Here is a 13,603-nt window from a genome sequence, read left to right as displayed (position 1 = left end):
TTGCACTCAGAATCCCATTCTCTTAACACTGCGCACTCTTGTCTTACTTGCGCTCCATTGTACCTTAATGAAATAAGTGTTGCACTCTGCACTTAAAGTCTTTCCACTCATAAAACCATTTTCTAAACATAACACACTCTAGTTAATTTACATTACATTGAAAGTCAATTAAATCTTTGTCTTTTCACTCAGAATTTTAATTCCTTAATACTATGCACTGTTTTTTTTCACTGCACAACACTGTAAATCCCTGTGTGGTCTAGTGGAGAAGTTCTAGGCGTCTAATCACTGTCAGAGTCTGAGAGTAGCTCTTGCAGGTGACCTAGGGGTGCGTCGCTGGGTCGTGGTGATGGCGTACCCACTGCAGACGACTCTGAAAAGAGGCGCAAACTCACGTCGAGTGGTGATTCCACCGTGCCTGATGTGCTGGGCTGTGGCTCGAAGCATGAGTGCCTGTCTTGGGGAGGCAATGGAGTGGAGCCAGGGCTGGGCACAGTGGGGGTCACGGGCCTGAAAAAGCTGTCAATGGTTGATTGACGCAAGGAACGACGATTTTGACGATTAATGATGCGCTGCCTGAAAGCGCGCACTTCCTCCACAAGTCCCAAGGGCCCCATCTCCCTGTCGCAGTCCGGGTGCTCCAGGTAGTCCAGAATGAACTCTAGGTGTTCCCGGAGTGCGCTCAGTTTGGGGATGGCTGGAGTAGTGTCACACTGAGAGGAGTCCGCATCATCGTCGCCGTCCTCGTCGGAATCTTCAAGCTGGGTACTGACACCTGCAACTGAAGATGCAATCTCGATATCAGACAATGTCTGAAACCCAGGATCACCCTCGTCGTCATCCAACCACTCACGCACTTCGTCCACATCAACATCGTCCCCATGCGCACGTAGACGCGCATGGAAGTCATCCACGTCAAAACCTAGGAAATCGTGCTCCACATCCGTTCCGAGAAGCAGACAAGACCAACCATTTTCTAGAGCCTTGACAGGGATTTCCTTCAATGCACTGGCCCAGTGTAGATGGCAGACTTGATGTTGTACCGGCGAAGATTTTCCAAAGTCCGCTGCCTCGCGTGTCCCGTCCCTCCCTGCGCTCGTCCTCGTCCTCGAGAACAACCATCACCTTGTCCAAGAACTTTTGTCGCTACAGCCTCTTCATTGCCACTATCACTCCTTGGTCCATTGGTTGGATGAAAGCAGTAGTATTAGGTGGCAGAAACATGCACCTAATGCGGCCATTCTCAGACACCAAGTCCTTGTCGTACGGGTGAGCATGTGCATTGTCAAGGAGAAGGAGGGCCTTTACCTGGTCGCGTGAGATTCCCAGTTTCTCTGTCTGGTAATGGATGACCTCCTTGACGAAATGGCGGTGGAACCAGTCTTTGAAGATCTGGGCAGTGAACCATGCCTTCAAAGAATGGTACCAGATGACAGGAAGGACATCCATCACCCCACGAAGACACTGAGGCTGCATTGCACGGCCAACAATAACGGGCTTGAGCCGGTGCATGCCATTAGGATTGGCACAACACAAAGTAGATATCCGTTGCTTGCAGAGCTTGCAGCCAGGTACACGTTTCTCCGTCTCCTCGGCTAGAGTGTTCGTAGGCAAAGAGTGATAGAATAAGCCAGTTTCGTCAGCGTTGTAGACTTGACCGAGAGTGAGGCCCTCCCTGTCGATCAAGAGCTTCACCTTGTGCCGAAACTCGTCTACTCCATCCTTGTTGGCGTCCAAAGCTTCGCCATGAGACTTATGGTTGGTAAGGCCATGTCGTAACTTGAACATGAAGAGCCAACCTTCGCATGCCTTGAAGTCTAGGGCGTTGTGAAGCCTTGCGAACTTCTCAGCAGCAGCCTTCAGCTCCGTGCCACGCACCATCACACCAGCAGCACGTTGCTGTTGATACCAAATCAACGTGAAGCGGTTGACTTCTGCATACTTGGGAGTAAACATCACCTTCCTCTCCACGTTGCGTTTGCTTTTCGATGAGAAGTCAGTCGTGTACTGCATGAGTTTGTCTCAGGATCTCTTGATATCAATCAAAGTAGATCGGGCCAGGTTGAATTCACGAAGGATGCGTGAGGAAGACCATCCCGCATCCACCTTGTCCAATATCTCCCTCTTCTTCTCCAGAGTCAAAACCACCCTCTTCCTCTTCTCAGGCAGCGGGGCCATCATCACACACATGAAGAAGAGGCATGAGAGCAGCAGGAGAGCCTGCAGCAGGTAAGGCACCACCACAAAAGCGAGCACGTGGGCAGCCATGACGACGAGCGTGCCAAACAACGAGAGACGGGCAGTAAGTGGGGAGGATGCAGGGGCGCTCTAGCAGACGTCGGTGGAACAATGCAACAAAACACAGCTGGCCCGTGCTGCACGTGCCAGCTTCAAATTACGAGCAGGAAAAAAGTCGGATCCCCCCCCCAAGGATTTTTTTTTTTTTTTTTTTTTGAATCCCAGGACGAAAATGTCTGGTAATTGGGGATGTCCGGAAACTGGGCATCCGGATATTATGGGGATTACTGTATTTGCTTTAGAAGAATATCAGATTCTTTTTTTAAATTTCAATGAAAATCTAAGTTCCATTTCTTACCAATTTCCTGGATGTTTGGCAAGCTCTTTACATCAAACATATCATTATACAAACATTCCAGTTAGAGAATTTATAGCAAATTTTATGGGCTTTCCAGAGTTCAAAGGTTAAAAACATATGTTTTCCCAAAACAACATCAAAGTTATGAAAAAGTTTCGCTTTCATTTTTCTTCTAGATTATCTCTCTCTAATGATGATTGCATATGATCTAAGTTATAAGTTCTGCTGGTACTGTAAAAGTCCTGTAATCTGAATGGTAGGGGACCGAGGGTTTTTTGGACTACTGGGAGGGACCTCTGAATACATTAGAAATATGTACACTCACAATCACAGATTTCTGCCCAGGGATGCCCCCTTCCTATCCCTGTATACCCAGGGAAGAGGGGGGAGGGGACAAAATGAGCTCCACCCACCACTACCCTAGTTCCCAACCCTCCCCCATACCCCTACCCAACACCCCGCTACCCATCATTCTTAACCCTTTTGCGCGTGGATAAGTTAAATAAGTTTTGAGTTCCACAACACATCAGCTCCCCCCCTCCTCCCACACCCCTACCCAACACCCCCCCACCCATCATTCTTAACCCTTTCGCATGTGGATAAGTTAAATAAGTTTTGTGTTCCACAACACATCAGCTCCCCCCCCCCTCGCACACTCCAAAAAAGTGTATTCTCGGCTTACTTTCACTGCCCAAACATGTTTATTTTACCATGAAACCCACATATTCCTATTGGTCAATGTTTGTTCTACGCGTGGGGGAGGGGGGGTTTAGGGCCGTGTGAATAAACATTCGGGAACATACATCTCACTTCCCGACATCATAACTCGAATGTTTACTGATCAATCTCGACATGTTATACATCATCGGAAAGAGAATTTTATTAGCTTTCGAATGGGGAAGGTTCCACTTTGATACGAAGTATGGTGCTTGAGTAATAAGCGAAAAAGTAAAACCCATTTCCGACAGACAACAGATTATTTTATTCAGGGAGCTGTAGCGAAAAACTTTTCTCAGCAATCTCATGTTTTTATCCTATGAAGAATTTCATTGGCTTTCATTTGAAACCACAACGGTTCTCCTATGCCTCATAATTTTCGAGAAAAATACAAAAAACTATGATGTACCCACACCATGTCGTGACTGTAGGGCAGTTTCCTGCCTCCCTCTAAGCTACTATATATTTCACCAAGTCCTTGTACACTAGATATGCACACTATATTCACATGATTCATTGTCACTATTTTTATAGTTGAATACTCACATCTGGTGCAGGGTAGAGGCAGTGTAGTTGACTAGAAATGGTAGCACAATATTCGTTGGGCCAACAGCTGATAACGACAAGGAATGCTTCACGAACACCAAATTTCCAATTGCAAACACCAAATCTAATTACAACCCTAAAACTATACGTAAGCACTTCTAGTATGGCGAATTATGTTGCACAGCCAGGACGGGGGAAAGAGTGGAAATTTAAAGGGACAAAACTGCACAGTACCTTCCCCACTCACAGCTCATTTGGTACTGAAAAACCTATCTGCTCTCTCGCCAGTATCAGGACCCACAGTTATTAACTCATTATTTTTGACGAGCACTTGGCAAGGTATGATGCCTTCAAAAACGACGCAGATCGGCCAAAAACTTATTTTCTGGAGAAGGTTTTTTGCTTTATTGACGCCGAAAGCATCAATGCGTATTTTCGCAGCCAGACCCTAATGATAACTGACACATCATCTGCTGGCAATTACATTCAAGCCGATTTCAAGCAAAACACTCTTGGTCCCATTGCTAATACAAAAAAACAACACTAGGATTATGTAAAGGGTATATAACTATCAAAACGCTGCAGAAAGAAATTAATGCATTATGATGACAGTAAAACAAAAATGTTAACAACGGCCACCTCAAGCCTCATGTGCTGAATGTACTGCTTTGCAAACACACACACACACATAAACATGCAGACACAGACACTCAAGCACGCAAGCACCCAATGCATGAGGCCTGGGATAGCATTTGTTAATGTTTTTGTTTTACTGTCAATGTTATAATGCATTAATTTTTTCCTGAAGCATGTTCATATATACCCCCTGGGGGTAGGGGGGTTTTTCAAGAATACTCCCCCAGTATCCCTGCTTGTTGTAAAAGGCGACTAAAAGGGTTGGCGGAGGGTTAGTGCCCCTCCCTGCAAAACAACTAACTAAAAAAACAAACAAGAAGCCTCGGACAAGGACTGACCTAATGATGACGACCAAGGACAGGACAAAGGACTTGGTAATGGGTACATGGAATGTAAGAGGAGTGAATGATGAGGTGAAGGAGAGAGAGATTGTCCATGTGCTTGAAGGTGTGAAAGTGGAATAACTGAAACAAAATGAAGAGGAGAAAGTGTGAGAGAATGGGAGTATGGATGGGGTATATGTGCAGGAGTAGGTGAGAATGAGAGGGCAAAGGAAGGAGTATGTATAGTTGTGAGTAAAAGATGGAAGAAGAGCATAAGACAGTATGGATCAGTTGGGTCAAGGATTGTGTGGGTAAAGTTGAAAGTTGGAATACAAATGTGGGCGATTGTGTGTGTGTATGCGCCAACGCAAGATCGTGCTAGAAGAGTGAGAGAAGAGTTCTGGACAAATGTAGAACTGTGCATGGAAAAGTCTGGAAGGAATGAGAAAGTGTTTTTGATCGGTGATATGAATGGTAAAGTTGGGAATGTGAAGGTGGATGGAATAGTTGGTGAGTGAGGTGTGCCTGCTGAGACAGATGAGAATGGGAGGGCGTTAGTGGACATTTGTGCTGGGAGGGGGTTGGTGATAGCCAATACCCTCTTCAGGCATAAAATGATCCACAGGTATACATGGCGAGTGATGAGAAGGGTGGGTGGTGAACTGAATGAAAGGAAGGCAATGATTGATTATGTGTGTGTGGATGAAAGGATGCAAAGATGTGTAATGGATGGAAGAGCTTATAGAGGTTGGGGGAGTGGACTTTCTGACCACTACTTGGTGGTGGCCAGAATTAGGATTCAAGTAAGATGGAGGAAGAGAAGAAGGGAAAGACGAGAGGAAGGAGTAGTTGCAAGGAGAGTGGAAAGGTTACAAGAGGATGAGAAAAAGGCAGAGTATAAGAAAGAAGTGGAGGAACGATTGGGCAAATATGAACTGGAGCAGATGGGAGACGTGGAAGGTGTGTGTAGGATATTTACAGAAGAAATATGTGCAGCATGTGATGTGGTGTGTGGAAGGAAGAGAAGACGGAGAGGGGTGCAAGGAACAGCATGGTGGACTGAAGAGGTGAGACAGGCTGTGGCACAAAAGAAGAAAGCATACAATGAATGGATAAGAAATAGGGGCGTGGAAGAAGTTGAGAGGCGGAAGAGAGAGTTATATGTAGAAAGAAAGAGAGAGGTGAAAAGATTAGTAACAGAGAGTAAGAAGAGAGTGGATGAGGAATTTGGAAGGAATTTGAGTGTAAAGTGGAGGGACTGTAAGAAAATGTTCTGGAAAGAGGTGAAAAGAGTAAGACAGGGTGGAAGTGAAGTTAGCAGGGGAGTGAAAGATAAAAATGGTAGATTACTAGTGGAGAAGGGAGAAAAAGTGAGCAGATGGAGAGAACACTTTAAGGAACTGTTGAACATAGAGGATGGAAGTAATGCGAGTATAAGTGGCTGGGGAATGGCTGGGAGAAGGAGGGAGGTGAGAAGACAGGAAGAAATCAGTAGGATAGACGTTGTGGAAGCAATGAAGAAAGTTAAATCGGGGAAAGCCCCAGGAATTGATGGAGTGTGTGGTGAAATGCTGAAGCATGGGGGAGAGATAGTAGTAGAATGGATGTGGAAGATGTGCAGATTGGCCTGGGAGGAAGGTAGAGTCCCGGAGGATTGGAAGTCAGGTATAATTATTCCCTTGTACAAAGGAAAAGGGGAAAAAGAAGTGTGTGGTAATCATAGGGGCATTTGTCTTCTTAGTATAATAGGAAAAGTGTATGGTAGGATACTTACTGACAGAGAAAGAACAGAGAAATTAGTTGGAGAAGAATAGGGAGGTTTTAGGAAGGGAAGAGGTTGTGTAGATCAGATATTCATTCTTCGATCTTTAGTGGAAAAGTTTCTAGAGATGAGAAAGACGTTGTATGCGGCTTTCATGGATTTGGAGAAAGCATATGACAGGGTGGATAGACAAGGATTGTGGAAAGTGTTAAGAATATATGGAGTAGATGGGAAGTTGTTGAATGCTGTGAAGAGTATGTACGATGGTGCGAAGGCTGCAGTGCATGTGGATGGTGAACTAAGTGAATTTTTCTCTTTGAAAGTTGGGTTGAAACAGAGATGTGTCATGTCTACATGGTTGTTCAATCTGTACATGGATGGGGTAATAAAAGAGGTACAAGGTAGGGTAGTGGATGTTGGAGTGGCCCTGGTGAGAGAGGATAGTGTTTGGAAACTCCCTGTACTGTTGTTTGCAGATGATACTGTGTTGTTGAGTGAAGACGAAGGGGAGCTGCAAGGCTTGGTGGATGAGTTTGGAAGAGTGTGTAAGAAACGGAATCTAAAGGTGAATGTAGGGAAGAGTAAAGTGATGGTCTATGAGAGAGGTGAAGTCAGTGAATGTACAGCGAGGTTGGATGGTGAGGAATTGGAAAACATGAGTACGTTTAAGTACTTGGGTAGTGTGATGAGTAAGGATGGAGGTTTGGAGGGTGAAGTGCTTGAAAGGGTACAGCAGGGAAGAAAGGTTGCTGGTTCTTTGAAAGCAGTGATAAGAAACAGGGAAGTGAGCATGGAAGTGAAAAGTTACTACATGACAGTATTGTGATACCAACTCTAACGTATGGAAGTGAAGCTTGGACGTTGTTGGAAGGACACAAGTCAAAGAGTGAGAGCAGTGGAAATGAGTTATTTAAGAGAAGCCTGTGGAGTCACATGGAGAGACAGGCTGACGAATGAGGATATAAAGGAGCGTTGTGGTGTGGATGTGATAGGAAGCATTATGAGGAACACACTGAGGTGGTTTGGCCATGTGGAGAGGATGGAGGGTTAAAGTCTGACGAAGAGAGTGTATGTGAGTGAGGTGGAGGGGGGAAGAGGGAGGGGGAGGCCGAGGATGAGATGGAGGGATGGGGTGGAGAGGTATATGAGAAAGGGGGGTGTGAGTTGGGGGCAGGGCAGTGAAATGGCGGGGGACAGGGCGAATTGGAGGCGATTTGTTTGTGGCCACCCCAAACGGGATTGAGGCATCTGGCAATAGATAGATAGATAGATAGATGTTCATATATAATATACTTTTTACATATCCTAGTGTTTTATTTTTATGTATTAGTAATGTGACTATAACTGTAAAGTACGAGGTTAGCTTGAGATAAAACTGCCAACAACGAAGGACAAGTGGGGGGTTGGGTTGCGTAGGGGTATGGGGGAGGGTTGGGAGCTGAGGTAGAGGCGGGTGGAGCTTGTTTCTTCACCCTTTCCCATCTTCCCTAGGTATGTAGGAATAGGAAAGGGGCAGCCCTTAGCAGAAATTAGTGATCGTGAGTGTGCCTATTCATTAAATAAACAATTAAATACAGGGTTTTTTTTACTCACTGGAAATTCATAGAAGTGTCGATGAATAGTTGCAGGGAGGTACATCAAGTCCAAGAGCAAGTCCAAGTCAGATAAAACCCCCAGAAAAAATATAAAAATTTTGCCTTGAAAAATGCAGAGTATTGTATTGGGATTTTCGGATTACTGGTGGTCGGATTGGGATTTTCGGATTACTGGTGGTCGGATTGGAGGAATTTTACTGTACTTGGTCCCCTTCCATTACTGGGATTTACAGTTTACGATATCAGTATTATAAGAATATCAGTGACTTTATTTCGACGAAAATCTAAGTTTCCTATTTTACCAATTCCCTGGATGACTCGCAAGCTCTGTACACGAAACATATCATTATACAGTACAAATAATCCAATGACTGAATTTATAGTAAATTTCATGGGCTTTCCAGCATTACATTCACACAGAAAGCCAAATTTTATATATAACTTAGACATTTTGACAAGAAATCTATAAATAAAAATATAAACAAATGAATTTGATGAAACTTACACACAGGCAATCCCTCATTACTGTAGGCCAATAACTGATGTAAACTGCAGCCTCCTAGCCCAAATTGTTTAGGATGATAATGTGAAAAAGATGATGTAACTTATAAAGGCTTGAGCGCTTGATATGGGTGTACAAAAACACAATTTTAAAACACTTATACATTTCTGAAGATTATAATACTTCGCACAGAGACAGAGAAAGGATGCCAGAACTTCCTGGAATTTTCTCAGAATTTTAAAAAATTTCAGACTTTTTCTTCAAAAATGAAGACGATCTCCTTAAACTATCTATTTATAGTCAGATGCCATAATCCAGCAAAGGGTGGCTGTTTGTCATTGAGTTAGCGGTTTAACGGAAGAGGCATGAATCCTATACCAACCCAATTGTTGCCAACATGTGTGGGTTGGTTATATGATTGCCACCCAGCGTTATAAATGGTTTCCTGGCTTACAGGAAACCATTAGGCTTGTCACTCAATGTAAAGCCACCTGAAAAGGAGAGAAGAGTAATAAAAAGTGATGGGAAGATGGGAAGAGACGAGGGCAGACAGAAAAAGAAAAATAAGGGTGAGGAAAGAAGAAGACAGCATTACATCAAGTGAGTGGATGATGGTCACCACTACCTACCACAAAGGGTTAACACTGCACCAATATTTTTTGTCAAGACAACATTAACCTCTTCCATCCCATGCTGCGCTGTACTGACAGTGTCTCTTTACCTTCAGTTGATTTTATTCAGCTATTGGAAGACCTCTTGTGATGAAGGCTATGTCTACTCTCTCCAGACTTAAAAAATCTCTCTAAACTTGACAAATATAATAATAATGTATAAATAGGGAGGAAAAAAAAAAAAGTCTGAAAGGGGTTAAAAAGCCAAACTTTCAAAGAAATCATTTCATTCATTTATTCACCATCCAATCCTACATTGCCCCATGAGGAGCATAGGAGCCTGGGGCTAGGAAAGTTGGTCCTGACATTTAAGATGATAGTGACCAACCTCATTCATCCCTGGGTGGCATTAAGTGAGCAATAAACCCCAACCACCCCTTAAAATATAAACCTTCACTGGCTCAATCCAACTGGAGCACCGTAATTACTCACTAAACCACCAGGTGCCAAAATTTGGTTATGTGGTTACCACCCAGCAAAGTAAATGGTTTCCTAGTGTACAGGAAATCATTTGGCTTGTCACTCACTGTAGAGTCACCCATAGGCAGGAGGAGGAGGAAAGAATGAAGGAAAGACAGAACATGGAGTGTAAAGTCACCCATGAGCAGAAGGACAAGGAAGGAATGAAAGACAGAAGAGGATGGAATTAACTCTCTATATATTCATCCCTGGCTAATAAGAGCAAACAATTTACTATGACTATCCCTCACCCATCCAACGTCTGAGGAAGGAACTGTGATGCCTGGGAGAGATCAGAGTAGAGGGCAGGAATGTCCTGCCGCTGCTCCTGCATCCGCTCCAACTGGTGATCTGTCAACACCCGCTGTCCACTCTTTCTTGGAGGCATCACTCTAACAAAGTCCTGTTTGTAATCAAAATTATTAAATAATTACATACAAGCTTTTAGACTGCTAAAACGTCATCTTACAAACACACATATACAGTATATATAGTCTTCATACAACACAAGATAGGTTATGCAGAACTTCGTGAAAAATCAATTTCGCACTAAATCGTGACATAAATTTACATGTAAAATAGGGAGTTAGTTATAGGAGCCCCATATTTTTTGTTAAAAATATATTTAAAGATGGGTTATTACAAATATGTTTGCCTTAAGATACCCATGATAATGCATTTACATACAAACTCACAGACTGGACACATCAGTGCATTCTCACCTAACCTAACCTAACTACAGTAACTAGTTTTGCCCCTTAATACTCCCCATAAAATTTTTAACCATCAAGGATTGCTACTAAACCTCTTGAGAGTCCTCATTACCATCCATCCATCATCCAATCCTACGTTGTCCCATGAGGAGCATAGGAGACCGGGCCTAGGCAGTTGGTCCTGACACTTAAGATGAGAGTGACCAACTTCACTCATCCCTGAGTGGCATTACGTGAGCAATATCAAGCGAAAACTTCTGACCTAATCAACATGTGAATAATGGCCGCCCAGCATCACGCATACACTCAAGCTTCCAATTCCTAGACTAAAGAGAGGGGGGGGGGGGACCAGTCCAGGAACCTCAAAAGCCCAGGAATCGCAAAGATCCAGCCCCACATACCATTCCCCAGACTTTTACCATATTCTGTCCTAGTTCTCCAATGCCTTCCGGCAACTATTCCAATATTCTACAGCATTATGAAATGAAGGCTACCTATACCAATATAACTAACATACACAGTACAGTGAATCCTTGATATACGAAAGGGATAGGGACCAAAAAAAAACTTTCATAATTCGAAATTTCACATATCGGAATGATTTTCCCCACTGAAATATACATATAAATGGGGGGATGTGTCCCAGGACCCCCTCGGACCCCTACCTAAACTTCACCCCCCCCACCATTAAGAAGTAAGCAATAACTGTATACAACTGTACAGAAGGAGGTGGCCATATTCTTGTACATCTCCTTTTTCTTCGTCACAGTTCCAATGGACGAAACAGCACGGCCTAAAGCACGCCCAATCTCCGAGACTCCCTGCCCCTCCTCATGGGGTTTTATAATTTCCAATTTCCTTTCCAGAATTAGAGTATGGTGCTGCTGCTTCTTTGCAGTGGGCTCCCCCAATGCTGGAGATGATGCAGGGCGCTTGGGAGGCATGGCGAAACAATACAAAAAGGTGAAGGGCTGCGAAAATGTCCTCACATACAGCAAGGCTCTGAGGAGAGGAGGGACATGGACTCAACTGAGACGCACGCGAAAATTTGTTTACCAAAGAGGGGTTAGTTCATTTTCTCTTGGCAAGCAAGTGCGGCACTGTGCATCGCGCCCATTTTGAATTTTTCATACAGTATTCCATTAACCCCTTCATAGCTGCCGGCCTTGAACAACACTTCACTGTTTCGGTGTCAATGATGTTGAGTTAGGGCATTATAAAAAACTGCGAACAATTACGGGAAGGGAACGAAGGTCACTGGTGTGTGTACATGACCTTACTCTACCATCCCATCAGTCAGGCGTTCTCTTCACTCCAGATGTATTCGCCGATGTTTACATGCTTATGTTACATGCACCTAATTTTGAGTAACTTCTTTCAGCAAGAGAACATAATTTACCACCCTCAAAATAGTCAGAAAAATATAGAAGCCAAACTAGAGGAATATGAACTGAATTGGTAAGGTCTTTAGGTTGTATGCTTACACGAAAGATTATGGGTTTTCCAATTTTAAGAGACGATCTACCTATCTATCTATCTATTGCCAGACGCCATAATCCCGTAAGGGGTGGCCATTTGACTTTGAGTTATTTGTTTTACGGGGATGAGCACTAACCTTCCACCAACCCACTAATTGACACGTACGGAGCACATGGGGTTTGGTTATGTGGTTACCACCCAGCATTGTAAATGGTTTCCTGGCTTGCAGGAAACCATTTGGCTTGTCACTCAATGTAAAGCCACCTGTAAAGGAAAGAAAAGCAATAAGAAGTGACAGAAAAGATGGGAGAAACAGGAAAAGAGGAGGACATGCACAGAAAAAGAATGATAAAGGCTAAGGAAAAAGTAGGCAGCACTACAACAAGTGAGGGGATGATGGTCGCCACCACCTACCACATACGGAACAAAAATGTTTGCTAATCAGAAAAAAATTACTATTTCGTCCCACAAGTTCTCGTAGGTTAGCATTCAGTTCCACATTCTTCGTTCGGTAACACTCTTCTCAATATATTCGGACCGACTGAGCACAGTTATTTCTGCTCCTTAGAGTTAGTGCACATTTACTGCTCATTCTTTTGTTTGTTCTTTTGTGTATGTGTGAAAGACAGAGGACTGATACAAACAATAATGTATTCCATTATCGCTTTCATAGCTGCTGGCCCTGAACAACACCTTACTGTACTGGTGTCAGTGACATTGAGTTAGGGCGAGCTATAAAAAACTGCGAGCAATTATGGGAAGGGAATGAGGGTCACTGGTGTGTTTACACGACCCTACTCTACCACCTCAAGCAGTCTGGGGTTCACAGTTCACTTCATCCCAGATGTTTTCGGCTGATGTATACAAGCTGATGTAACACGCATCCTAATTTTATTAATTCTTTCACGAATCATAGCAAATCATATGATGGGTTTACGAGCAAAAAAATAAAAGAAAAAGCCAGGTGTGCCGGATGAGTCTTTTCACATATGTAAAAAAAACAAATTGATATTAGAACTTTGAAAAAACAGTCCTGAGGCCGACCATGGGAGCACGAAAATTTCTGAACCCATAGCCACTAAGGGGGCTAAACATACGCTTTAACCCTTTAACCGCGGGTGTCATTCCAGAATGACATTGCAAAAACTGGACCAAACCGCTGGTGTCATTCTCGAATGTTTGTGAATATTTTGAATACCCTGCGTTTTTTCCGTGCACCAATTGTTTCAAGGGAGAGTAGCTATTAAGTTCTTTCACTCCAGCCGACCCCCACCTCCCTCCTCCCCCCCCTGGGGCCCCACCTCCCACCCCCTGGGCCCCCCACCCCACCCCGGACCAAACACGCATCAGTATCTGTCCAGCTGTGTGAGTGACAACACTGCTGATGTGGCAGTGAAGTGCAGGCAATTACAGTGCCTTTTACCTGCCTCAGTGAACACAGAGTGGGTGTTTATCGTATGTGCAATGTTCATATATGTTTATAGTATTATTATCAGAATGAGGTTGGCATTTGGTAATGGTGTGTGAGCGAAAAATAGTGATTACAACACTGCTGATGTGGCAGTGAAGTGCGGGTAATTACAGTGCCTTTTACCTGCCTCAGT

At 43.9% G+C, this 13,603-nt stretch overlaps 1 protein-coding gene across 1 annotated transcript in view; it reads right to left on the bottom strand.

Moving 5' to 3' along the window:
- LOC145417418 (uncharacterized) overlaps positions 1–13,603 on the bottom strand; it is a 287,807-nt gene that overhangs the window by 85,646 nt on the left and 188,558 nt on the right. Inside the window, exons 9-10 of the mRNA XM_080286100.1 lie at positions 10,059–10,210; positions 8,478–8,502 (exon numbers count right to left, since the gene is read on the bottom strand). Coding sequence (XP_080142226.1) covers positions 8,478–8,502; positions 10,059–10,210 — 177 coding nt within the window. The remainder of the gene's footprint in view (positions 1–8,477; positions 8,503–10,058; positions 10,211–13,603) is intronic.

The sequence above is a fragment of the Coenobita brevimanus genome, chromosome 110 (genome assembly GCF_032717465.1).
Source record: "Coenobita brevimanus isolate Jiangsu-jjx chromosome 110, ASM3271746v2, whole genome shotgun sequence".
Taxonomy (NCBI): Eukaryota; Metazoa; Arthropoda; class Malacostraca; order Decapoda; family Coenobitidae; genus Coenobita; species Coenobita brevimanus.
The sequence above is the reverse complement of the archived record's forward strand: the minus strand, read 5'-3'. Positions and strand labels throughout refer to the sequence as shown.